This window comes from Dromaius novaehollandiae, chromosome 9, assembly GCF_036370855.1.
Source record: "Dromaius novaehollandiae isolate bDroNov1 chromosome 9, bDroNov1.hap1, whole genome shotgun sequence".
In the NCBI taxonomy this organism is placed as follows: domain Eukaryota; kingdom Metazoa; phylum Chordata; class Aves; order Casuariiformes; family Dromaiidae; genus Dromaius; species Dromaius novaehollandiae.
In genome coordinates this window covers 24,980,939-25,008,934 of record NC_088106.1, presented here as the reverse complement: position 1 = coordinate 25,008,934, position 27,996 = coordinate 24,980,939, and the positions used below count along the sequence as shown (strand labels likewise).

Below are 27,996 nucleotides of genomic sequence, written 5' to 3'. Positions count from 1 at the left end.
AACCAAAAAAGTCTAAATAACTATAGCATTTCCTTTTCCTCAGAGGTCTGTCTCTCCCACCACCCAGGAATACACCACCAGCCCCAGCCAGATTCACCTACACAGTCGCTTCATCTTTACTCAAGCAATATGAGAAACAACAAAAGACTGCAATAATTGGAGCCTAAATATCCAGCAGTTAAAACTCTAAAAAGGTACTAATCTGCTTTATTTTTTCTTTGTATGAAAATAATGTGTTGCATAACATCTGCTGCTTTGCAACAAAGTCTGTTTACATACTGGGCATGAAAACAGGCACAACCAAAACCACAACAGCCTAATTCTAAGTTTGACACTTGCCTCTGTGCTTTCTAGAGTTATTCTGTTTGCAAATAAACTTCGGAAGTTTCTGCAAGTCCAACTTTGTTCAACTGAACTTCAAGACCCTTGTTGGTCTGCCAGCAGCATCGATCATTAATGCTCCCGCATTAGGTAACATCTTTATCAGTTGTCACAGAATTTTTTACTAAGTCAGCCTCAAACATCTGATCACTGCAAGTGGATCCATGCAATGATCTAAAGATTCATCTATTTTACACATTATGTTTTTTAAAATAAAGACTTGGCATCTGATTTGCCATCATCTTGCCAGAAACGAGCAAAAACTCTTAAAGGCAGAACCAGCCATACATACACTAAAGTAGATCTCATCTAAACAAACCCAAAACCCAGATTTTTAGCTGATATAAGCCAAGTAGCTGCAACGTATGAGTTAAATCTTATCTTTAACACATCAGTAACTGGCTGTTTTAACACTCATTTTATTATTTGTTTCCTGGGTTTAGCTTTATTTGTCAATCTGTGACCAGAATTGCCAATTAGCATTTACAACACAGACACTTTATGACATGTATTCTGAATATACACTTTCTCTCTAGACAGACATTCCTATTTGTGTCTGTAGGAGCATGCAGGGCAACTCGAGGTGATTTAATTCAAAAGCAGACTTTGAGAATCCGTTTTTGTACATCATTAAGAGTCCATTTATCCTGAAAAGGTTTTTAGCTCATAGAAGAAAGAAGTGGTCTAAAGACTGAGTAAAATATATTTGCACAAAGAAATAACAAATCTGTATAAAACCCAGGCAAGCACAGTCTGAAGATTTCCAGAACTGCAGCTAAACTTAGTTTTCTGTGAGATCGCTCATATTGAAAATTGATTATATTGATATATACAGACCGTCAAGAGACTATGTACAGAATATTTAAAATACATACATCTTCAAAATATTCTCAGAAGTGCCTGAAGTCAGAGCACTGAATGTTACTTAGCCCAAGTTGAAAGAACTGCAGTATGTTAGCTAGAAGGCAGGAAGTGGAGAATTCAATGGAAAAGGCAACATTGCAAGGAAAAAATGAACAGCTATTTATATAGTAGCATTCATGACTGCTCTTTATGTAATACCTTACCTTATCAAAGGGAGGGTAATTAATAGGTTGTTTTGAATATTCTTGAAATCTAATGTGCAAAGCTGTTGCATTTTCAGTGTAAGGGTTAGTCTGGACTGTTCCCATTGGATTTAACATTTCTTCAAGTTCATCTAAAATATTAGAACAATTAATATTATAGGACAGGAATCTACAAAAAGTAAAAAAAAATCTGAAAGGCAATGATGCAATAAGAAATTGCTTCCTGTACACAATGTACAGAAGCATATTTTGCTACACAGAGCACTTCCTCCAATGCACTGAATTTCTGGCATAAACCATCCTTCCCTCACATGCTCAGAAATGTTGGATTACCACCCAATGAGATAGTGATTTTCTCTTTCCAAAAAAAATATAAAACAAAGGGAAGCCAAGATATCCCTATACTGAACCAAGCCCTTAATGTAGCTTCAATCCCAATGAGATGTGCAGCTTTTGTGAATTGGCATACATTACCCCTATATCAAATAGTATGAAACAAAAGGAGTTTTAAGCCAGATTTCTTCCAGCATATAGCCAGGCTGACATGGTATTTCTTGTGGATGGACAAAACACAACATCTAGATTTCAGGCCGTCTTAGTAAGCAGTCTGCATCTGAAGGGAATGAAGCCTTAGAAAAATTCTAATCCATGTTTTTTTCTGACTCAGATACTGTTAAATATAATACAGCTTATCTATTTGTCATAGCATAGGGAACCCAAAAAGAAGCAATAAAACCCAAACTGCATCTTAAAAAACAGGTGACAATACTCTGTTTTCATGCAATTTTCCTTCCATAACAGATGAAACTTTTAGAAGACTATTTCCAAACCGACTTTCTTACGGCACTTTTTGACTTTTATGAAAAAGATTAAGACTGTGTATATTTACCCACATAACACAAGTAAAGAGATGACAGACAATTTGGATGTGCTGAAATTAAATATTCCATTATCTTATATTACTCTTCTTTGGCCTCATGAGTAATTCAAGTCTGAGTCTTAAAAGTTAAACTTTACCAGGAAATGATGACCAGCTGTGCAGTATGAGTTCTCCGTTCTTCAACTGTCCTTTATAATCAAATACCATGGTATTTACCCAGGCTACAGGATAGTGCTGTTAAAGGAAAGAATTTTTAAAATGGAAACGAAAATTCCAGTGAACATTATAATGCAGCAACTACTAAAAGATCAGTAAAATTAAGAGTGTTTTTTTAAAACAAAACAAAACAAAAAAAACTAGTGCTATCTTTCAGAAAAGCACATGCATAGCTTTCAGTACATGCTCAAGTCCCACTGGAGGACAAGAGAACTTATTTTTAAGGGTGTCACACTGCCAGTGGCACACTAAAAATATTTCCCTGAATAAAAAGCCTAGATGCTCATTTTTTAATCTTTAAAAAACCCTACCATATCTACAGTTCAGAAGAAAATGAACCTTTTAAAATACAGTTCTTTAAACAGCCATTTGCCAGCTGGCTTACTAGCAAAATTTCAAGCCTTTTTCAGCATCTGAGAAGTACGGGAAGGGTTTTTTTGTACTGAAACATGTGACACTTCACACATGCATTCTTTTTAAATATCACTTTTTTCAATTTTCACTCTTGAACACTAAAATGAGGACATGAAAGACTTCTGAATACTCAGCTCAATATAATTCAGAGGCACACTCAAGAAAAACAAATGAAATAATTACCACTTTTCCTGCTTTCCTAATGGTCTGGTATTTGGAAGGATTCATTGCCTTGGTTGACTTTTTAGTTTTCACCTTATCCATCACAGCATAAACTGCAAAGCAGAGCCTTGCCATTCTCGGTAGATCGCAGACATTTATTTCAAACTCTAGTACTTCATTCCAAACATGGTCACTCCTCCCAGATATTTCTGTGCTTACAATAGTTTTACAAAGGAGCTCTGTGCCATGGAAAAGACCAGCCCTGACATGAACCTGCAATAAAGAAATGAGAGGGGAAAAAAAATTTAAAGATTGCCACAAAACCTCCCCACAGAACCGAGAGAATTCTGTACAGAAAATTCTACAGAACATATATGTATATATCTTTAAGCAATACTTTTAACTTAAAAAACAAACACTAAGTTTGAGTTTTTAAAATAAACAAACCAAATCATTTTTGAAAACAAGTCCTTGGTTGTTTTGCTCTTCATGTTCCTGACCAGCATGTTATGGAAAAATAAATTACTTTTACATATTAAAATGAAATGGCATATTATATCTACTGCATGAATATGGAAAAGAGCTAACACTATTTAACAGCTGCTTCTTTTTTGACATAATGATGAGTATGAGGTAATGCGAAAAATAAGAACTGTCTAAATATTATAAAACAGATTTTAAACAATAAACAATAATTTAAACAAATTATAAAAATTAAAATACAACTATAAACTAAAAGAAATATCTTTCTATAGAAATTCTTCTATACTATAGAAAATTCTTTCTGTAGAAATTATCTGTGCTGAAAAACATAGCAAAACAGGTGTACTGAGTTATTCACCTTATTCAGCATCAGTGAAAAAAACTGACTTTTTGACCTATTCCCTCCAGAGTGCTTCCTGAAAATAATTCCTATCTAAGTCTGTGCTAACTTTATCTGAAGTCTGTCTAGAAAACAGAAGTGATGGTTTACACGTCAAACCAGTAAGTCTTTCTTGTTTCATGGTTGAATCACCTATTCATCCTCTTGCTCCCTTCTCCTTCCACTCCTCTCCCCCATTAAATAAATAAATAAATAAAGCTTACAGATTCTCAACAAAATATTTCAGAAACACACAGAAATACTAGCACCTACTTTAACTTATATTTAACTGCCCTTTGGCCGCAGAGAATTAAAAGCATGATAGTAATAGTGACAACTTCAGTAAACATAAGAAGGTCCAAATGCTAATTATGTTGCTAACATACAAATTCTTCTATAATTCTGAAGATTCCCTAGTAAAGTTTCCAATCATTTCTTTTCTTCTGGTCAGACACATGAGCATGAAAGAATCTATCTCACAATATTATGCCACTCCCTTTTATACCAGTTGCATACGAGGAGAAATATCTTTTACTCGTTTTTAAAAACAAAGGTCAGTCACACTTATTTCAACTTGAAATTCAATTTGTTCTGAATTTTGGTAAGATTTCAGGTTTTTTTTCTTTTTTTTGTCTGATATAGCTTAATCGTTTAAACCATTAAGTCTACAGCACTAGAAAATAAGATTTAAAAGCTCTCCACTGAGATTTTGGATCATTTCTTAATTTTTCCTGAGCAGCAAAACCAGGAAAATGCTGATAAAGTCAGACCCAAAATGCCTCCGACTCATTTAAGATGCATATTAATATGATCTCACGAAGTATGGCTGAGCGTAAGATAAAAGAAGTTCTCTAGAGACCTGTGCAAAGAATCCTGACATTTTCTCTCAAATAACATTCAATTTCTCTATGAAGTCAGGAAGGGGAAAAAGTCATGCATTTTCTGTCACCATGCTGTTAATTTGGGGGAGCTGCAGGGAAAAGAGGAATAGAAGAATGGTTTGTTTTTTTCCTACTCTGAAGAGGAAGTTACTTGTAAAAGGCAATACTACCTCATAGATCAAATGTAATTCAATAGCAGAAGTGACTATGAATACATCACATCTGAAAATGTACATACATGAGAAAATGGCATTTTGACAGCCAAATCAAAAATGTTTGTTTAAATGATGCTACCTACCAGTTTCAGTACTGAATTCCTTATATTACCATATGACTAATAATAATCTCCTAACTGAAGGAACAAATACAAAATATTGATATACAAATACTTCTAACTCAATATACGTAACAGCAAAGGAGACTGTAGGAAACAGACAACTAAGCAGAAATTGAGATTATTTTTCTGAAGGTAAAGCCAAATCTCCAGGCAGAACAGATTTGAGCTCATCTAGTAGAGAAAACTTTTTGGTTTCTACAGCTTAACAGGAAAATTAACACTTTTGATTTAAACTATATATAGAAATGCATGGACAGCAAGCTGTTGATCTTGACATCAGAAATCACCTGTAATAATAATGGTGTACAAAATTCCCAGGAATTCTGTTTTGTCTTAAGCACCCAGAAACTGATGAGACCATCTAGCCTGAACTACAAAAACAAGGAACAGGAAAGGAAACGGGTGAGAAGAGAAGCCACAGCTATTGGCTCTGAAATTAAACACATTATAGGTCAATGCTAAGCAGCGGCTCACTTCTGCATTCCCACTTAGTAACAGATGTGCAGAGAAAACTGCATGTTTCTAAGTTTCTACATTCTTGAATAGCATCAACAAGAAGAGCGACACAATAGTAGAGTGCTATTCATCTGGCAAACGTTTTGTGTACTACTACAAACACTGCATTTACGAATCTGTTGGTGGTTTCAGCAAAAACGGATGAATATTGGCTTGAGCCAAAGCACAATGAAACTGAAAGAACAATGGCAGTGAATTAAACAGAGTCAGGACTGGGAAAACAACTATGTTCTCAGTGGTGACAATTCTGTGACAGTGCAGAGAGACAACACAGGAAAACATGCACAAGCTTGCAAGGTCACTTCATGCACTCTTATTTTCAGGTAACTATAGGACTTCCAGTTTTCAAGACTGAAATACATTTAAAATACTAAATACCCTTTAGATAGTCTCCACAAAGACCAATACTAAAGGACAGCCAAATTTTGCCATTCCTCTTCCAGTGTAAGATGAACAGATTTTCTTTTTCCTCTAAAGGCAAAAATTGAATATAAATACTGAATATAAATACTGAAATTAATCACAGCTCAATTTTTGTACTACAAAAAACAAAAAAAACCCTTGACAGCTATGCTATCCACCCTCTTTCTCTACTCTCCTTTCTTTAAAAGCCCTAGGACTCTACACAATGTCAAACTAAAATGATAAAACTAGCTAAACAACAGTTTAGACATAGGAAAGGCATACATCCATTTCCACAGTCATTGTCTCACATAGTAAAATTGTAACTATGATTCATTTAGCTATAATAATGTAGTATCCCTAATCTATAAGAAGGTTGTACCAATAATTCTCAAAGGAAAAAAAAAGAAAAAGGCTGAATAAAGCATGACAACAGCGAACTTCAATGGCTAATCTTGAATTTCTTTCTAAACTACATGACTGACTATTTACTTAAGTCTGCCAAACAAAATAAAGGAAATGAATGTTGGTCTATTTCAAGGGCCTTGTAAGGTCTTAAAAGTAATTGTGCAATAAATTCCCATGTGTTAACAACTTGTGGTCTGTAATACAGACAGAAGCCCAGTCATATACATTTTACAGGAAGTGATAGTACTTTTTTTGTGTTCAGCATGTTTAGAAAATAGAAGACAGACTATAGAAGCATGCAATCCATGCTTAGACACACACAGAATATATTCTGGACTATACATAAATGCCATATTTTACCTTATGTTCCATCAAAAATTGTTCTGTATTTAATCCACATTTGTTTGTTAGATGTTTACAGCATGACAGTTCAAACAGGCTTATTTCACACCACTGTCAGTGCTTACAGATACCTTCTTAAAAAGATCATGTACCATATCAGTAAATATGAACATAAGTATCTAATTATATATAAAATATATAAAATATATTACACTCTGATTATTAATAACACATAATACCCAACTTCAGACATATAAGCAATACACCGATGTAACTGGGACTAGTTGAAAATGCCTACACTCTTCTGCTGAATTAAAACCTGTAGGATTTTGAGTCCAATAAACACTGAAAATCACTGGATAAAGAACAGAATGTCTTCTGATACTAGGCACTATTACTTACTTTGGCGTTTTCTTCTGTATTTAGTTTATAGCCTTTTAACAGAATAATCTTGAAAGGGTTGCAAATATCCCATACACTCTGAGAAGTGAAACAAAAAAATACAAGTTCTCTCAATCAATGTAGCATACCGAGATCTATTTTACAAGCTAAACATCTTAGCAAAAGTCATCAATACAAACTAAAAAAAGCATGATTATTTAAAAAAATAAGAGATCTTGAAAAAATTGGTATTCATAACTACTAGAGCACACTAGCTGCCCTAAATGGAAAGGGATTAGGAAAAAGACATCTGAAAATATTGAGACAAAATAAAAAAAAATACATTGAGTAGTACCTGCTGACAATTAAATATAACCCCTCAAATATATTACTCATTCTGAACATATACCTGCTGTTTAAAACAAAACCTGTTTCATAGACCAAAGTCTGTCCACGTTTCTAAGAATGAAGCTATGCAAATTATAACAGTGTTATAAGGACATAAGTTTAACAATAAAGGAAGCACCATCATATTAAAAAAGTTAGGTGGATACAATGGCAAGAGTTGCCATCATCCTATTTCTCATGTAATCCTTCAAGCAAGAAACAACAAGCTCTGAGCAGACCCAGGAGGCCTATACTGGAAAACAGAAGTAGTAGCAGAAGTCCAGGCATTGGTGGTTTATGTTCAAAAAGCCACTGTTCCCTTTCAGCATTAAATAGTCTCCAGATCAACTTACAGTAGTTGCTCTTGTTTTTTTTGGTGGCAGAGGAAGAGGAAGGTTGGATGATTTTCGATTTATGGCAGCTTCTATGGCAATCATCTCCTGCTCACACATTTTCTTTATGGTACAACACTCGATGAGAGTCAGTTGAGGAAGAGTCCTGTTCATCACACAATTGCGGATGTACTAAAAACACATGGAAAATAGTTGTTATAAGCCAACTGAACAGCCTAACTGAATTACTACAGCAAAGAACCAATAATATACTACAAATATACAAAGGAAGTGGCATACGTGTTATATTTTATAATTGAACACATAGGGAAGCAGTTTGCAGACACGAGGAAGCATATTACTACTCAGCAGACCCACCACCCAACAGCACATGGAGCAAGAAGAATCTGTGGCCAAGGCCTCAGAGCAGCTGTTACAGTACATCTGAATGAGTTTTAGGTACCTGAAATTGAATTAATGGGTGGTCACCAAAAACGTATTCTAGCCTCCCACTAACTTGCAACACATAGTCAGTAGGATCAACTTCCTCATCTTCTTTTCCATGGATAGTCAAACGTTTTCGGATTGCCAGTTCATTCAGCTTGATGGGATTCATGTTAGGAGACACCTGAAAACTAAACACATCCTAACAAAACACAAATAGGAATATTGAATATCCAAGGCTTTAATTATAGCATGCACAATGAATAAAATCTTTTTTTTCCCAAAACATCTACATAAATTAGAAGTTAAATAATTCACATTCTTTTGAAAACTGTTTCTAATATATTTGGATAAATCTTGAAAACAAAAGAGTTTCTAGGAAATACTTAACTACCACACAATTATGCAACCTGAAGCTATCTTCAACTAAATGTTGTTATACGTATCTCCGTTCAAATGTAAGCATTCAGTTTTGCCAGGTAGAAATACGTTACTGTATTAAAAAGTCTTGTTCTGACACTTACAGTTAATCTGTACATTGTCAATGCAAATGGAGCAGTAGTCATCCAAAAGCTGCAAAATGGTCAACCCCTAAGCTTTTTTATTGCTTATACTTGTAAGAACACAGAACTTTATCCAAATTCAAGTAAAGCAAATCTAAGCAAACTTCATTTCAGATTTTCCACAGAATCAGAGAACAGTTGAGGTTGGAAGGGACCCCTGGAGATCATGTAGTCCAACCCCCCTGCTCAGCCAGGGTCACCTACAGCAGGTTGCCCAGGACCCTGTCCAGATGGCTTTTGAATATATTTGAATATTTTTATATTATTTTCAGAACTTTACTGAAACAGAATACAGAGTAGCATATTTGAGGAGTTTCTAATAAAATGAAGTTGATTTTTTAAAATTTTTCCATAATTGAACCAGTCTGGTTTTTGATTTGTGATTTTGTCAGCTTTAAATTAAGCCACAAAGACTTGTTTCATGTGTATAAAATCAAAGATTAGTTTGTTATCATCTTACCATAAACCAGTGTCCAAAGTATTGAATGTATCAAGGAATAATTCAAGGTCCAATCTGCATGTGCTCATGTATGTGCTTAATGAAGTCCTCAGAAAGCACGGATTTAAGCACATAAATCCATATTTACAGGATTGGGCGCAATTAGTTAAAAAGGCAATTGATTCCACAGCTATTAAAAGTGTCTCCCTGAACTCAGAGCTTCAGGATACTGAACTAGAACTTTACATTTTACAAGGTGAATGGGGGAGACAACAAAACATGCATGTATTTCATGGTGTTTAGCAGTATTACATGTGTTAATTCTTTTTTTCTGGCCACTACTAAATTGTCCTCTTTCTACATATCACACTACTCAGAGGAAAAAGAGAAAGAATCAGGTAATAAAGCAGTAGAAACTGCTACTGTGATTTATACTCAGTTACACCATCTTACTTGGGGAACTGGAGAGAAGGGTAGCAGCCAGTACTGGTAACATTCTGAATAAAACATTTTTCAAAGAAAATTTTTATTCAGATCTTTTAGAAGCTATTTACATATTTCATAGTTGCTCTCGTTTTGATTCTGTTCTAAAAAGGCAAAGATAAGAAGCTACTGTTTTTTCTTTTAATTAGCAAATAAAGGTTTAAATTCATTTAAAATTCCAAAAGTAAAAAGACAGTCTTCTGTTAAATCTTTTCTCTCCCCTAATCTACCACATTATGTTCTACACACATTTATTTGCAAAGGTTCATTCAGAGGCTCTGGGTTTTTTTTGTTTTTTTAATTTAAACATTCACACACAGCTGAACATGTAACAATTCTAAAAGCAATTATTCAGAAACACAAAATGTGGTCCTGCTTGCATTCTTTTGTCTTATGCTTTACTTATATAAAAGCTTATTGGTAAGAAGCCAAGCTGCCCAAATGGAAAAGCATAATCATAAATTCAGGCAAAATTAATTCAGTATTTTCCTCAGCTTCAAAACTGCATGGCTCACAACAGCTTCCTTCAAAATGCTGCCAAACCCTGAAGGCTTTCTTTTCCTATCATAACTGATAGTGAGGAAGTCGGGGAATGACACTCTTTCTTCCCAGAAAGCTGGTGCTATGACAGACGCTTTCCCCCCCCCCCCATTGCAGACCTTCAGATGTACGGCACAGCAGCGGGATCGGTTCCATCGTCTTGCTCACGGGGCCCATTAGGGAGCTCTGACAGCTCACCCATGTATTCTAGGCAACAAGTATTGTAATCTTCCCCTCTCTGTCTTGCACAGTGTTCCTATTGAAAGGACACAGCAGTCCCCATGCTTTTTTTATTTAGTTCTCCTATTACGATATTTAGTACTAAGTGCAAGCAGTAAAGTCTGGAGCAGAGTTCTTGCATTAAAGCAGCTCAGATTTGAACTGTTCATAGCTTTGAAGGTCAAAACAGGCAGCAGAAGCATCTGAAGCATTTCAAGTGTCAGCAGTCTAAGCTGTTAAGGTGGCAGGCAAATACATTCTGCACTAGCGAGAACTTTTACACTCCTTGTGTGTTGTTTCCAGATGCACGTGACTGTAGTATTTTAAAATTAAGAGCTGATCAAAACTCGTATGTTTGAGCTCATCTCTCATTCCCCCCGGACAACTGCAAGTCCTGACTAAGCTGGAGATGGAATAAGGTGTTTCCAACCAATCATCCATGCATCCAACTTCAGCTAGTGCTGCTGGCTACCAAGTTTAATATTCATCCCTTCAGTTAGTGTTTCTGGAGTCAGACATGTTTTTACTACTTTGGGTTTTTTCCCCTCAGTTAATAAAGATGTTATCAGTAATAATACAGCTTTGTAAATAAAATCACTTGAATCATCAATATCTTAACAACCAGGTCAAAATGCATACCAAATATAGTCAGATAACATTACATGCTTCTGAGATTCTAAGTTTTCCCATTCTGATCCCTCGCTGTTATTAAAAATAAGTCTACAGTGTGAACAGGGGCATGAGGAATGCTGGACTCAAACAGAATCATAGCAACTTCATGGTCAGAAAAATAAAATAGAACTGTTATTCTAGGTGGAAATTGACGTTTCCTTTTTCCTTTAAAAATAAGCTATGGGGTCTGTTTGCTGAACTACTAGATTCAAAAGGGTAATTCTAAGTCTCAGCCAGTATTTTGTTTGTCTATATGCACATCCAGTTTAGGGAATAGTAACTCCTCTTTTTTAAACATATTTCCCAACTTAAGTATTACCAGATTAACCCCAGGGACATTCAGCAACGAACCACACACAAGAAGTGTTGAATACACTGCCTCCCAATCCATAGTGAAGTAATGCAATAGAAATTGGCCCAAAAAAGTCTTGCCAACTTTGAATTACATTTTACACTTAAGTGAACAAGAAATAATACGGAAAATAAGTTGTACAGTTAAAATAAAACATGTAAAATATAACAATAAAGTTGTTCTACTCCAGTTACACTGCTCTTGCTACATTCCCATTAGTACAGAATGACATATATAAACTAGCTACATGGTTATTGTCATATTATATTCTGCATCATATAGTGAATTAGTATTGCCCTTCATCAGTTAATGTAATTTGACTTTGGAAGTTCAGTTCACTGCTGTGAACTACTCTTCCTCACTTCCTTTCAAAAGTCAAGGACCCTGGTAAAAGAACTTGCATTTTAAAAACAAGTATCGTAACATTAATGCACCGTTTCATTCACATTTTTGATCCATCACATGATAATTCACACCAGAATCAAGAACAGTACAATTGGTTAAACATGACAAACAATCATTCCTACCTGGCAGTTATCAAAATGAATGGCAACAACAAGATTTCCACTATAGAGCTTATCTTGGAAGCTCTCTTGGATAACAGGCTCCTGTTCTGGTGGGTAAGTGTGCTTTAACCAGTCCATCCAAGAGAGACCAACAAGCGACTGAATCTTCTCCTCACTGATTCTTCGCATTTTAGCTCGGAAGTCATTCACTTCAGGGTCTTGTAAGGCGTCAAACTCGTGAAGACCTACAAAAATTCAACCAAAAAGAATACCACCTAACTGGACAAACACTCTTTTCTATTCCCATTCCACTCAAACCTTTATCATCTTGAAGTTGCTCAAGTGATTTTCTTCATGAATCATCCTATCTAAAATGAGCGGTCAAAAGTGAGTTGGGTTCTACTTTGCCTTGTACATCAGTGGACTTTCAAATTTATTTGCACAATTTCCATACAACATGGGATGAGAGTTTAGCTTAAATAGCAAAAACCAATGTCTCTGTTAGGAAACATTAAATGGAAAAGCCAACCTTATCCTGATTTCAAGAGACTGAGAAAGGTTAAGTCCTCCCTTACAACAGCAAATGCAAGTAAAGCAAGGCAAATGCATTGTGAAGACCATATATGGGAGGAAGTGTTTGCAAGTTATCCATTTTCCCCCCCAGAAAGAACAGTTTTTAAAAGGCAAAAAAAGAAGGAAAGTGGGACTGTAAATTTACAAATTACTCATGATTTTTCTTTGCAATTAAATCTTCTAGTCAAGTCAAAATGAAAGGACTGAAAGTTACACCAACCCAAACCCAGTAGAGTTCCCTTTCTAAAAGATGTAAAAACCCAAATATACACTGGATAGTCTACATAGCTGTGCTTCTTCAGTACTGCATAAAGTATAGGTACCTGCAAGCATTACATTTCTCCTGAACTTTGAAGGATATTGTCCAAATTAAACAAAGCACTAAACACCTTTTAAGAACAAAGCACATCAATTTTAAAAGCTTAGCCTGGAATGCATTTTTCCCACTGTGGAGATACATAATAGGGGCTAAATAAAGAAGCATCTTGTACAGCCATAATTAGCAAAATATTTATCAAAGTATGTGAATCTCTTGGAATCTGTCAGAATCCTATGTCTGAATGGTTAAACTGGTGAACAGCTTCCATTGTCAGCTTTAACAAATAGGCAGACAGTGTACTGCTGAAATCTAAACAAAACCTGCAGTCTTTATAAAAGAGCTAACAATGGTTCATTGTTTTAAAACAAGAGGTATGACCTCACAAGACCCTGTCAATCTTTATTGTATAACGAAGTGGAGTAGATTTTAAAGCTGCAAATTCTGAAATAACATCAAGAGCAAGTTACTGTGAAACCTTTAAAAATAGCTTTTCATTGTTTGCTGAAAATCACTGCCACAATTACAAGCAAAAACAAGAGTGATACTGTTAACCAACTCAGAAACCATGTATACCAAAACCAGAATAATTTCCCATTTTATCAAGTTTGCTGTTAAGCTTAAGATAAAACTTTTCAAGTTATTATGCGTTCCTTCACTTAGCAATAATAGATTTTTCCCGCCATCTAATAAGATAAAATCTGCTCGCAAACTGTAGTAGCAACGCAATAGAGTGCCATAAGATAAGATGAAGCAAGAATTCCTTTTAAAGGCATTCCTGTTTCGATTATGCAGTAATCCCCAAAAGAGCTTTATTTGGCCATCCCAATTCATTGCAGAGGGGAAAAAGAGGATTAAGTAGTTATAACAATCTTAAAATCAGGTCACTGTTATAGAAACATATTTGCCATGCAACTTTTCAGCCTTGTATTTTAGACAAGTCAAAATGTCATGCACAAGCTCTGAACTGGGATTTCACCTCCAGTCACATGATTTGTTTTTATTTGTAATGGCTCTACCAGATATGTTCCTTTGTTCGATTATTTAGGTTTTTTTCTTCTTGAAATTATCTTTCATCAACTTTCAAATGCTTCACCTTGATGTGATAAATAGTAATTAAATTCTTTCAAATTATGTCAGTATTAGTTTAGAAAGGGAAGTTCTGAAAGACAGGATCAGAAACATTTCCTTTAATGTCTTTCCACTGTTACCTGCCCAATGAAGCAATATAAAGTTTCCTCTCCTTTTTCAAAAAATGGAAAGTAAACATAATTACCTTTGCCTATAAGGACACCTATTTTGGAATCCAACTTTTCTCCTGGATCACAATTCCTTGTCACTAGTTTAAGAACAGGAAGAAAGGGTCTAACATCACAAAGTCTCCGAGTTTCATCCTCTAATTCTTCATGTACAGCAGTCTGATTCACACATGAGAACATGTAAGAGTCAATCTCCATAAGGAGATGGAAGAGTGGATAGGTATGCGCCTGCTTCCATAACAGCTGCCAAAAAACAAAAGCACACACATTTTACAGCACTGAAGGTAACAATTTCCATTTATGTTCCCCCCAAAATATAAGAATAAAATGGCTTAAGAATAAAGTGTTTGTTAAACTCTTCATTTTTATTGTTACATATCTTTAAGCATTTGCTTTATCTTGTCTTTAGTCTCTGTCTTGAGGTTATTCTTAAAAAGCAACTAATGTGTATGAATATCCCTAAGGTAAAAAACACACAGGACAAGTACTGCAAGATGATGAGAGAAAGGCAGCGCTAACCCTCCTCCTGGGATTGATCCATACAGTCCCTCTTGCAGTGAACTCGCAGGACCACGGGCTGCCACTCACTACAGCGACAGAGCAGGTACCCACCTCCCAGGAAGGAGCTCGGGGCCTGGCCCTGGCCACCGGACTGCCCCTCTCCTCCATCCAGCCCTACAGCCTCCTGTCAAAATTCTCCTCTCTCAAGACATCTGCACCTTATTTTTTTCTTAGGTATTACCTAAATCTCAGTCAGAATGAGTAATTTAGAGGCTTTATATAGAGGACTTATATTTGAGGCAACAGGATAGATAGATAAGTAATCTATTTAAATATTTTGTAGTAGTGTGTCTCATCAGTAAAGAATACTACAGAAGTTATACACGGAATAGTTGTATTTAAAAACTATGTTAAACAAAAAACCCGTGCACCTATTATCAGTGATTAAAAAAATATGAGTTCTTATTGGGATGAATCAAACAGATTCTTTACCTTTGTAAACTCATTTTAACATTATTTTTTCCTTGGAAAGTTCAAGTTATAGTTCTGCAGGCCCCAAATGCCCAACTTGCCTGCAATTAGTTTAAATGAGTTATATGCTAAATCAAAATAAGACACAAATTTCCGGATATTATTTTAGTTTTCCTAATTCTAGAGTCACATACTTAAAATGGCTCTGACATTAGCACTTAACCCACATACTTAAAATAACTTGAAAGCCCTAGAATAGTTCTTTATTCTGAAAACCATAAAAAAAAAACAACAAGAGAACTTCCAGACCAGGTAAAAAACTCTTGCAGATACACGCATGGTTTTGTTTTTTTAGGACCTAACTATGACTTCCAATTTGTTCATGATTTTTTCTTTTTTGTTATATAAATGCAAACAAATCCGCAAAATATGTTTTCCTTCATTACTGCTCTACTGGCAACAAGCTCACTTTAGGCAAAGATTAGAACCAACTCCTGAATAAAAAAATTCCCCTGTATGGAGATAACCTTTTCCTAACACAACAATGACATGCTTCCAGCCAGAATTATTTGAAGTATTTGAGTACACTCAACTTATTGAGTACACGAAACTTATTTGTTGGATCGCTTCAATTATTAGTGGCACTCTCATGTCTTCTAAAATATAAGTGGTTCACTTCATACAAAATTTTTTTAGCATCTACAAAAGTTTCAACTTACAAGAAATTATTTAAAGCTACCACTGATATGAAGAAAAATATCCGTATAAATGAATAGCAGTGAAAAATGATGCACTTTTTTGTTTACCAAGCAATGCAACGGAATGACAAACCTCCCTTTTTATCTTCTTTCAGAAGTTTCCTGTGCTCAAGGAGCAGATTACCTGGTGGTGTAATTCGCACAGTAGTTAGCTCCACAGTAACCTGCTGTTTGAATGCCCTCAAATGGCCATTATCCGACAAAAGTTCAGCAGATTGTCACCTATTACTTACTTAGTCCACAAGGAAAAAGGCTATACTACTGCATGAGATCTCCTCCAGATCAACCCATCCTGTACAAAATAGGTTTCTCTCCCTTCCGCCCCACCTCCATTTTAAATACTGCATTGTGCTCTCTCATAGTGCTGCTGCCAGCTTGCAACGCTCGTCCAGCCACTAACACGCAACTAATACTTTTCCTTTACTGAAATAATTGTTAGCTGTGGGGCAACATGATCTAATGGGTTAATGTACCATTTTTTAGGGCTTCTAGCCCAGAGAAGGAATTAAATTCAACTTTAGAGATCTGCAGGATGCAACTGAAGGACACCATCTTTGAGCTGCAAAACACCAGTGCTAATCTTAATTTGTTTTCCTTATAAAGAGTGTTTCTAAACATGCCTTCAGAAAGACAGCCTTCATAACACGAAGAAAATTAAGGCTGAAAAACTTTCACATTGAAAAATAACATGTTAAATAAAAATTATTTTTTAACATCTGTCATGACTTCCTTACTCTAAGGGAAGCGAAGGAAGGGGAATGTGTATTCCCTCAGTTTTTAAGAGATGGCATTTGACACTACAGCACAAGAGAAGTTTTGGGGAAGATGAATTTGGAGGAAATTCTTCAAGCAGTTTGCTTGTCATTTTGGCTACTGGCTTCAGTTTTAAAGAAATGCAATTCAGATCACACCTAAGTTGAGCTGTACGACAAGATGACCAAGTGTTGCTAGGGCTGATTTTTATTAGAAAACAAATAATACTTCCACCACCACCACCCCCCCAAAAACAGATACTTCTGTCTAGTTTTCAACTACACTTTATAGTGTTTGGTCCATTAATGTTTTTAAGCCTAAAGTCTAATGAATTAACCACCTTGACTAACATTTTCCCCTAAAAGCATCTCTCTTAATTCTTGTAGCTATAATCATATTGAGTCTTGACTTTCCTATGCTGAATTTCCATCATTATGTTTATCAAGCCTAGAGGCAGAATTATCATACAGAATCTCGCATCAAAGTGATTAAACTCACTTAATACTCTTCACAAAAAAAAAAGCTGCAAAAAGGACCTTTTTTTTTTTTTTTTTTTTTAAGGAAACACTAAGTTCTTACAGAACAAAAATGACAGTGTTTTTGGTGCACACTGTACATAACTGACCAACCAGCATAAGTTTGTAAGAATTTTTTGTATTTGTCAGGCACAAAAAACCAAAAATAAATCCTATTATTAAGAGACTTCATGCAACATTTTTTGCACATGTCAGACATGAATAATAAGCTTTTTTCAATTGATTTCATCACTTTATTACTGGATGACATTACCTAATAACAAGCTTTACCCTCACTGAATATCAAAAGTAGTGGCTGAAGTTTTACTGTAAAGTCTTATATTCAGGCAGCCAGATATTTATCAAATTGTATAAGAAAAAGAATTTCTTTTATTAAGGACTAAATTTGAACTTCCCAGCTGCAAGGACCTACACATGCTATGTATCACAACAGGCCTAAAATCCCTCAACAGATATTTGTACTAAGGAAGGAGTATCAAGAACTTATATGCCTAAATTAAGGCAGACAGGAAAGGCATAGCAAAAGAACCTGCAACTCATTCTGATGAAAAAGGGGAAGATGAGATTATTTTTCATGAATGATACCTTTCATGGAAAAAAGTAAGGATGAATACAAGGATGACACTCTGAATTTTCTGCCAGGAAGAAAGCAAAATGGAACCAGACTGAAAAAGCAAGACACCAATGCATATCTAATTACTAAAAGCTAAGTGAACTATTTTAATACTAGCTTCATATTACGAACATTTTCCTGACAAAAGGGTGTTACATAGTTGTAAGAGAGCCTATTTTAGGGTCACTGATTTCTGGATCAGAGAAGCTGCATTTATACAAAGTCTTTCAAGGGCTAGTTTAGAAGACCTTCTTTTACCCTTTTAAGTACTTTTACAACCCAAGAGCTGTCACACATATTGTCCAGAAAGGAAAGATGGGCTGAAGGTTAGAGGTACCACGTTGGTGCTCCAGATGGGCAATTCACTTCCTAGCAATGCCATGAATTCTCTTCATGATCTGAGGCAAAGTAACCTATCTAGCCTAGGTAGTCTGTTGTTCCACGTTTCTGATCACAGAAACAAATAATTTTAGGAACAACAACTGTGATAAAATGAGAAGAGTCTTTCTTCAAAATAAAGCAAAGGGTCAATTAAAAAGGTTATAAACCACTAATTTAGCCTATGCCTCTCTGCTGTGACAGGCTTTTAGAACAGGAATATACACAAATTTATCCTTCAGTCTCGACTGGAAGCTTTATAAACGCCGTTTTTATCCTGATCAATTTTATTTCCAACATTTTCACTGTCAAAGCAGCTTAAATTCACAGAGAATTTTATGTGAACTTCAGACCTGTGTTACAGCACATCGGTATAAAGAACAGCGCAAAAACAGCTCTCGCTGGCCAGTTTTATGAACGTGGGCTTAGAGAATGCAGAATATTGTTTACTGTTATTGTACGTTATCCTCTAACTAAGCAGTCAAAATACTCCAAAAACAAGAACAGATCAAACCTATTGTTCTAATTTAAAGAAAAAATGTTGGAATTTTAGAAATCAGATTTTGTTAATTCCATCCTTTTACAATTACGCGAGATATTCCCTGGGCAAACTGTTTGTAAGGCTATCTTTCAAAATATAAAATCCACCATATCACATCCCCTCAAAATTAAAGACATTTTAAATAAAGAGTAAAAAAGAGCCCCTGTTCTAAATACAAGAACACTAAAGAAAATTGTTTTGAGAATAAATGGACGAGGATATTTCATACTCATTATGGAAAACAAAACAAAAAAACAAGCACTTAACACTCTTTTTAAAGTGATGTCCTACTAAAAAGTGGCACAGATAGTTCTTAAAGCATCCATCTTTGGTACCAATCAGAAGAAGCAGGAGCTAAATATATAACTTTTTTATTTAAAATCAACCTGGACATAGTCTCTCCTGTTCCCATATTAATCACAGAAACATTAAATAAACATGTAGAATGTATTATTGATGCATTAAGAAAAAAGGTTTATTTGTAACAATACAGTATTTACAAATATAGAGTAATTATGGTAATCTCAGCTGAAGTGAAACTCTCAGCAAGAAGCAACTTCTCTGAACCTCACTGTAGGCCCCCCAAAAAACAATCAAAACCCTGGATACATAAACACATTTGTTAATTGATGTTATACACCCACCTTTAATAAATTATTTTATGCCTATCCAAATTTATGACTTGATTTTCCAAAAGACACATCAAAATCAGTAATAGAACTCATTCCAAATATAAGTTAACTTCTAATTTAATTGTCCGTTTGGTTTTACCTGTTTAATATGAGATATGGTGGCATCTCGAGGGACATCCAGGTTGATGTAGATTCCAGTGGGCAATAGGAAGTCCACAGATATTGAGCCATCAGCACCAATCTGCGAATCCACTGCCCAGATGTCAAGGCTGTCTGTCACGGCAGGAGGCATTATGGAATCTCAACGATATCATAACCACATGGCCTTAGGGGGAAAAAATGAAAATCAAAATTCAGCATACTTAACCTTCTATAATCAGACACACATTTTAAAGTCTTTGGAAAGTTTACGTAAGCCTGCTTGTGCAGCTCAGCTCACATGTCTGGGGTCTCAAATGCCAGTATTGCAAACAGATATGCAAAGTTTCAGTCATTAATTCTATTTAGTATAGTAAGAGTACTTGCCTGGGTATACTTCTGTTCAAGTGTTTATATGATTAAGAACAAGTTATAAGAAAAAAAAGCCTAGCCAACCCAATACATCAGCCTAACCATTTCTGTTTTAAATAATAGTCAGAAACTTCTATAGGAACCATTAAAACTTCCAGATGAACTGGAACATAAAACAATCAAAGCGGTTTGTGAAAAGACAGATCATCTGCTATGAATTCAACTCATTGTGAAAACTACTTCCACTGCGGGGTGGGGGGAAACCCACTGTGCAATCTGCTTCAATTCACTTTTCTGTGGCCTCTTGATTACTCGTCTTTTACATTTCAAATCCTCTTTTAACTACTGTTAATACTACTACTAGCTTTTCTGACCTTTTAAGTCTTCTATTACCACTCTCTATGGACGTGTTTTCCCTCCAACCACTGTTCACTGAAGTATTAACCTCCTCTTCATCCATCCAGTGCTTTTCAGCTGACAAAGCAATGAAGTGTTGTAAGAGACTACTGTAAACCACTTCTCCAATAAAGACAGAGCAACTTACCTCTACACCTTTCCAGTTCTTGGCAGACAATACGAGATAAGGGAGGATAAACCAAAGATAAATGAAACTGTGCGACACCACAACTAGTACAACTTCCCTTCCCCCCTGCTTTTACATTTATCAGTCCTTCCCTTCTCGTTTCCCCTCCCCGCTCTGCCACCAACCCTGCCACCAACAGCTCTAACAGAAGGTATTTCCCCAACTACAACATCAGCTGAAAAAGCAGAATTTAACCAATTCGCTGAGCTGTTGTTCTTTGTAGCCTCCAAAAACAGATTTACACATGCTCTTTGATGCAGCTGCTCATCAGGAAATAAAAGAAAAAAAAAAAAAGAGCACAAACACTTTCTGAAATTCAGTCACTCCTGAAGACTACACTGCTAAAAAGTCAATGTTTGATGTAGCATCTTTTCTCCCTATGTTATTAAGACACAACACAAAAGTCATCAAAAGGTAATCCTTTCTAGAAGTGATAATCATCATAGGTATACCCAGATATAACTCAGGATTCCTTAACTTGGTCATGCAGTAGAATTATAGATAATTATGTTGTACAATGAAGTTAAATATATACGCAACGCATCTATGAATAAAGGTTTTCAAAGCAATTTATTACTAGGTTTGGGCTTTTTTTTTTTTCTCCCCTCCCTAAACAAGCAGCTCGTAAATCTTTTCATAGCGCACTGTAGTTGAACCCACGACAAAAGTCCAGGAGACTGACTACATTTTTCACAAAGGTGAGTCATTCCTCCCCCTCTCCAGCTTCTTGTCCTTTTTATTTCTAGAACAGCTTGGTTTAGGAAAACTCGTAACACCAGCTATTATAGCCAAACACTGTGATATGCAGCGGTTAATGCTTCATTTACAAAAAGTTAAATTAGTTGATATTCCAGTTTCACATAAATTCGACTCAATTTAAAACTCTAAATTAAAAACTGGAAAGCCTTTAAATCAAATGATCCACTGTCTTATGAATCATCATCTTTACTGTCAACAGGGATACAAAAGTGGTCCCTTGGAAGTCTCTTTTGTAATCTTCTGCTTGATACTGAGAGCTTGCACTGAAATAAATAAATCAATAAGCACAGGGCAAAGCTGAACATGCCTACAATGAATGATAATGTATGCCTGCAGCACAAAACCAACTACTAGCTTTTTACTTACAGTTAAGCAAACTAATATTTTGTACACATTAATAAAGTCTGTTGAGGGGTAACTATTTTACTGATCTTTTTAACAAATAGTAGCATATAAATCAGCATTTTAAAATATCCACAGTCCATTTCTGACTCATTCCTAAATACCAGTTTCCATCCCTTCACTGAAAATATATTAAAAAAAGGGTTCATTTGACATTCAAAAAAAATTCAGGAAATTGAAATCTCCAGTAGAGAAAGAGCTCTGTAGTAAGTGGCTAGAGAAACTTCCTAGCACTTCTCAGTCACCAGCAGAACAGCAAGCCCCAACCCCGCGTGGAGCCCTGCTAAATACTCAGAGCTGCTTTTTGGTACAGCAGCTGTGCTGCTATCAGCTTGCCAGTTAAAAGCTGGCTTAGGTGTAAAACAACATCCTCAAGTCTCATCTTTAACTGCCATGTAAATACACTGACTAATGAGACCCAAGCATTTCAAAGCCTTTCCATTCAGCCTTACAGAAGTTGTAAGGACCCAAATAGGACTGCTGACAACAACCCATCCTGTTACCACACCAAAGATGTGACTCTCTTTTTATTATTATTTTGCTTGTACTAGTTAAAAGGCAGCAACAGAATTTTCTTTAAAAAACAAAAAAACTTCTAGCCTTCAGAAGAAACACGTCATGAAAAACATTTTTTAACTCTACTCAGTAGAAGCAAAAAGTAGGGAGTTCCTGTATTATCATCATTAGTGAATAATAGTTTCTTATCATTGGGTTCTCATTTACAATAAATCCACTCAGTTGCATCAGGCTGAACCAAAACAAGAAGAATTTCTTTTTGCCTGGGGGGTAAAAATAGAGCTGGTGACAAGAACAAGTCTGGCAGGAAAATACTTTATCTTAATTATCAGATCTTTTACAAATCCTTCTCTTCACTCATCAATGGGTGTGGAGAGTTTACCACAGTGACTGGTATCTTAAATTCTGTTGTAAACAAACAAACAAAACCTAATCTCTGTCATGCAACACAGACTACGCTATTAGTATAACATGGCATCTGCTTGGAAAATCTTGAGAAAACAAGTAGTTACACATTACCAATCATTATAGCTTTAATACGGTATTATTTAAATGTGGTATCGTTTGTTTTTGCTCATCCAACTGCTTCTACCCATAATACCTTGGCTGCAATTTTGTTGTAACTGACAAAAGTAGTTACAGAAGAGTCACTTGAGTGATCTAAAACAAAAGCTTTTTCATACTTGTACGCACACACATGCACGCACACACACGAAGTCTGCTTTGAGTTGCCCCCTTTAGTCACCACGGTAAACAGACGTGCTACGGCCATTCCAAAGCACTGGCTTAACAGGTACAATAGCACGCAGAATAAAATTAATTGGTTCCATGTGGTTATTCCATTCATAACTTCTATTTAAACTCATCATAATTCCTTTTTTTTTTTTATCATCTTTTGGATGTTTTTCTACATTTGCAATTGTTGAAACCACTTCAGCGCTTCAATAAGTTTAAGATATTCAAAGAATTATGAATGCTACATATCTTATAACGTAGAAAACACAAAATATAGAGTTATAAAGTTCTTATTAGATATTCATTTACAATTGCTGACTTTCATAATAGACATCAGAAAGCTTTTTAATCCCATCTGCATGTTCAGTAAGAAAGGGAAGAGTAATCATTAGCTAGTCCGAGCATGCTGCGAAGCAGCTCTTGCTTGGAGGTACTTAATATTCCCTCCCACAGCGAAACAGGTTAGTGTCTTTTACAGTGCGCGTCCAGTCACGAACGTGGTTTCCACCAGCAGCCGACGTCACGGGGGTCAAGAGAGAGCAAGTATTCGCACCGAGAACGGCACTGGCTGCCAACAGGAGCCGGCTGCGAGGGTGAGTCACGGGCTGCGCTGCGAAGTGTGCAGCGGCACTAGTGACTAGTGACTAACCAGCAAGCTCACGTCTAGTACTGAAACAAAGGCAGAAAGCCATCTGGATCACGAGCAATAACACAAGAAAGATTTTAAACAACTTCCAGCTAAAGGGAAAGAAAAACAACAATCAAAATAATAATAAAAAGCTATTTCAGGCTCTCAGCCTCACGGCTATTCTTGTCTACTGTCATTGTGAAAACAACTTCTCATACAAAAGAAGGAAGTAATTAAAACAGTACTTAATCTCGGCAATTCAAGTAACTGATCAATGATTATTTAACAGTGGCATAGCTCAATCCTAAATGCTTTTCTAAATTACAGGTATGTAGTTTTGATAGCACAAGAAACTTCCTATAAAGTGTAAATTTGCTCTGAACTTTGAGCTATACACTTCAGATTTGTTTTTTCAAAAAAAATACATATATATATATATAGAGAGAGAGAGAGAGAGCGAGAGAGAGAGAGAGAGCGAGAGAGAGAGCGCGCTCAAAACTGCTCAATTTGTATTTTAATATGCTGCCAGTCCTGAAACGGGTTGCTAAGATACACAGAAAGAAATGAACAACAGATTAGTAGAACATCTCTAGGAAAAGAAAAAGAGAAAGAAAATCTAACTCCGATCTTTGTATTTGCCTGTCTAACACACACCCAAACAAGGAGCCCTACAGCCAGTTACATCAACCCCAGACAGCTAGTTGCAATTTTTCCATCCATAAAACTATGTATCTGGTAAGTGTATCAGGCATTAAGAATGAAGTGGAACAACTACCACTTCAAGTTTCCAGCGTCTAGACTGTAAACCTCCACACAATGCCTTAAAAGGGTTTTCATAACACACTCAAAGCAAAGCTATGCAATACAACGCCAGTCTCATGAGCTGCTAGAGGGAACGTCCCCATCCCCTCTTCTACTCACCCCACTCTGCACCACTCAGTTCTGTCTCCCTCGCTTGCACCCATGTCAGCACACATCAAGCCTCTTCATACACAGGTCCAGCTTATTATTCAAGTGAAAACAACCAATAATTTTCTTTCAGGTTATTGAGTTGAATCAAGTCACAAAGGGATTTAATGAGTGCCAGAGCTTGCAAGAGGGAAGGAATGGAAGCAGGATCTTCTCCTTAGCAGCAAGCCTCCAGATTGTGTCATACTGTTTCAGGCAACTAAAGCCTCAAGGTGCATGTTTACAGCTGGCTAAATCTGATGTAAGGTCATACTGCCCTTTCTGTTCAAGATGGCCTTCAGACCATGCAAGCACTTAAGCAACCACACTGTCAGTAGGATTACTCCTATTAGACTATTAGAGCTCATCCAGCTGAGATTTTGGCATTCCTTTAAGTTACTTTTTCAGTCAAAATGTCTTTCTAAGCAGGCATGCTGCATGAACTCAAAGGTGGTGGTGGTGGGAACACCCAGTTGGGAACAGGGCAGGACCATCCCTTCTGAGAGCAGCCCGGAGTTTGAGTAAATAAGTCACACTTCAAATCATGCTTTCAGGTGCTTTCAGTTGTGAGAAAGAACACCTAAAAGACAATTAAAATAATAAATGCCTACACTAAAATGAATACCTCACAGTAAGAGAATTCCAGCTAGGCAAAAGGTGAGGGAGAGAATCAACTGAACCATTGAGCAAGTTAAAGGTTTTCATCACTGATTTCTTCTGTAAGCATTCACCTGTCTTGTCACTGTTTAGCAACAGACCAAACTGTTTCATCGCAGAAGCAATATAAGCTATTTTTTACCTTCATCATGGATTTCCACAGTATATAAGAGTTTCCTCTGTGAAATCAATGGAAAGCCACAGAATTGAATTTTGTCATCTCTCTGCACTGTGACCTTTATCACATGATAATCAGACATTCAAAGGAGGAGAGACCAGCAAACAAACCATGGACTGTGTATGGCTTACCAGAACAGCCATGTGCTTCCAGATTTTTTTGTTGTCATTGTTTTTAAAAGGGATTGCTATGTCTAGGCAGACTGAACAAATTGCCCCGGTACTAACAGTTTAACTCCAGAAATCAAGAAGTCTTGTAGCCTTTTTTTCCCCTCACAAAACAAAGTGATATTTTATCACCTAACCAAAGAGGCCACAGGGAGGCTGGGAATGGCTACCAAGAGTTTCCTCCAGAAAAGTTAATCCAACCCACAGTACGGCGTTCATCAATGCCTAAAAATTTCCAAGAAAGATGACTGAAGTAAGATGCATGTGTTTTTCTGTGAACTGCGGTCCACTCTATTTTTTCCCCAAGCAAAACACCAGATTAGAAGCATGTGTGTGTGGGCTATATAGTGTAGGTACAAAACCATCACCTTTGTACATACAATGTAGCCAAACTTCTGACAAGTGTCAAGTCACAGGCAAAACCACTGGAACATTTCACAATTAACAAAACACAAGCAGTCAGAATATCCCCAAGTGTTACAAGACTCATCTTTCAGACTAAAGGATCAGTAGGATTTCTGAAGCGGTACTTCAGAGTTGGGTTTATGTTCACATACTAAACCATCCACTCAGTTCATCTGATTTGGCTGAGAAGGTAGGTGAGACCCGTTTGCAAACTCCATTCCATGGTGACTACATCTGTGACTGGCGTCCTGAAAAACAGGAGGGCAGGGGCTGTTCTGTACCTCATGGGGGTCAGATACTGCAGCAGGCTGCCCAGAGGGGCTCTGGGGTCTTCATCCTCAGAGGTGGTCAAGACCCAACTTGACAAGGGCCTGCACAACTTGATGAGAGCTGCTTTGAGCAGGCGGGTAGACTAGATGACCTGTGGAGGTCCCTTCCACCCTAAACGAGTCTGAGTCTACAACTGGGCTTTCTGTATGTTAATAGGAAGGGTCATTAAAAACATAAGAATAACTGGTGAGACATACCAGAAGGAGTTAGTATTTCAAGGTACTGACTACATTCTGCTTATGGAGACGTGAATGAATTCTCAAGTTAAAATTCAATCTATAAATTTAATAGTAATACATGTGTAACTCCAACAAAGATAGCAGAAAACAGTATTATTGTATACTGAAAAATTATAGGAACTTATTTAAAAGGAAGAAATTTAGAACTGTCTGAAGTTCTGAACGGTAGGCCAGAATTAAAAGGAGTTGGATGTTTTTACACCCTTTTATATTGTTTCTCCTCTTTCCATCATCACCTCTAATTTCTACATCCCCCTTTACCTCAGAGAAAATACCACTGTACGTTTTAATTGATTTAGAAAGCTCCTGGCATTCATCCAACATAACTGCGTTAAAATGTCAACATCATTTAGTTATCTTCTGGGCAGGAAAAAAAACTGTGCTGGTTTAGAGATACTGAAAGAAGAAAAAAATTAATATGATAGGAGGAGGAAGCAAATTAGATATTTTTGTCTTTTTCCCCTCTGTACAGCCTTCTTTTCAGCAGCTAGATGAAAACTATTTTATGTCCTTTAAAATAGTTTGTCATATCAACAAAAGACTAGAGGCATTAAAAAGCACTCACAAATTCACATGGATCATTAAGTTATCAACACTCAATATTAATCTGTATCAGGTAAATTCTTCTAAAACCAACATAGTGAAGAACAAGCACCAATTCTCAAATTTCATACTGTGTCATTAAGTTAGAAATTCTCCTTTACATGTGAACTCTCTGCAAGTTCTGTATCACTCATCCTTCGATGTGCATTTTTCTGTTATTTGAATTTGAAATCAGTGTCAAATCCAATGAAACATTGATATACTATCCAGAAGAACTACCAAAAAGAATTATTAATAAAAGACAAGTAAAGGAAGCTGCAAGGAAGCTAGGAAATATAAACACCCATGTAACATAAATGTTAGAGGAAAATTCTGACACACTCATTTATATCCCATAGCATTTAATCCCCTGGAAGCCTCACAGCACCAAGACACTCTAGACTTCAGACAATTCTTTAGAAGAGATTTTGTACATCTGAAGTGATACCACCTATTCCTGAAACATGGTCATGCTTCTCTCAAATGAAATATATTACCCCAAATGGATACCAAAAGGTGTTTTGCTGGGGGAGGGGTGAAACCAACACACAAACACCCCCCCCCCCCCCCCCCCCCCGTGTATCAAAAGGTTAGTTTCCATATGAAATAAGTTTCACTTAAGCCACCTCTTTCAAACAAAGGCACATTTTAAGGCTGCATAAATATCTATAACTCCTCTGGTTAAACGTCAATTGCATTTGTTAAGCTTTAGAATATTCAAACTTTTGAACATGAAACTTGATTTATTCTTTCTTTCACTGAAAACATCAGTATTGACATAAAGGACAAACATATTGGGAACTAGCTTGTTTTAACTAAAAACAAAGGGCACTCTACTTA

The 27,996-nt window shown here is 36.2% G+C and overlaps 1 protein-coding gene across 2 annotated transcripts in view; it reads right to left on the bottom strand.

Annotated features, from left to right (window-relative positions):
• Window positions 1-27,996, bottom strand: part of PIK3CB (phosphatidylinositol-4,5-bisphosphate 3-kinase catalytic subunit beta) — a 105,120-nt gene that overhangs the window by 28,831 nt on the left and 48,293 nt on the right. For both annotated transcript variants that reach the window (XM_026109718.2, XM_026109717.2), the window contains 9 exons: window positions 19,657-19,842; window positions 14,352-14,577; window positions 12,208-12,431; window positions 8,432-8,614; window positions 7,990-8,160; window positions 7,271-7,348; window positions 3,142-3,393; window positions 2,466-2,562; window positions 1,449-1,579 (listed from right to left, as the gene is read on the bottom strand). In XM_026109718.2, the coding sequence (XP_025965503.2) occupies window positions 1,449-1,579; window positions 2,466-2,562; window positions 3,142-3,393; window positions 7,271-7,348; window positions 7,990-8,160; window positions 8,432-8,614; window positions 12,208-12,431; window positions 14,352-14,577; window positions 19,657-19,809 (1,515 nt within the window). In that variant the 5' untranslated portion in view covers window positions 19,810-19,842. The remainder of the gene's footprint in view (window positions 1-1,448; window positions 1,580-2,465; window positions 2,563-3,141; window positions 3,394-7,270; window positions 7,349-7,989; window positions 8,161-8,431; window positions 8,615-12,207; window positions 12,432-14,351; window positions 14,578-19,656; window positions 19,843-27,996) is intronic.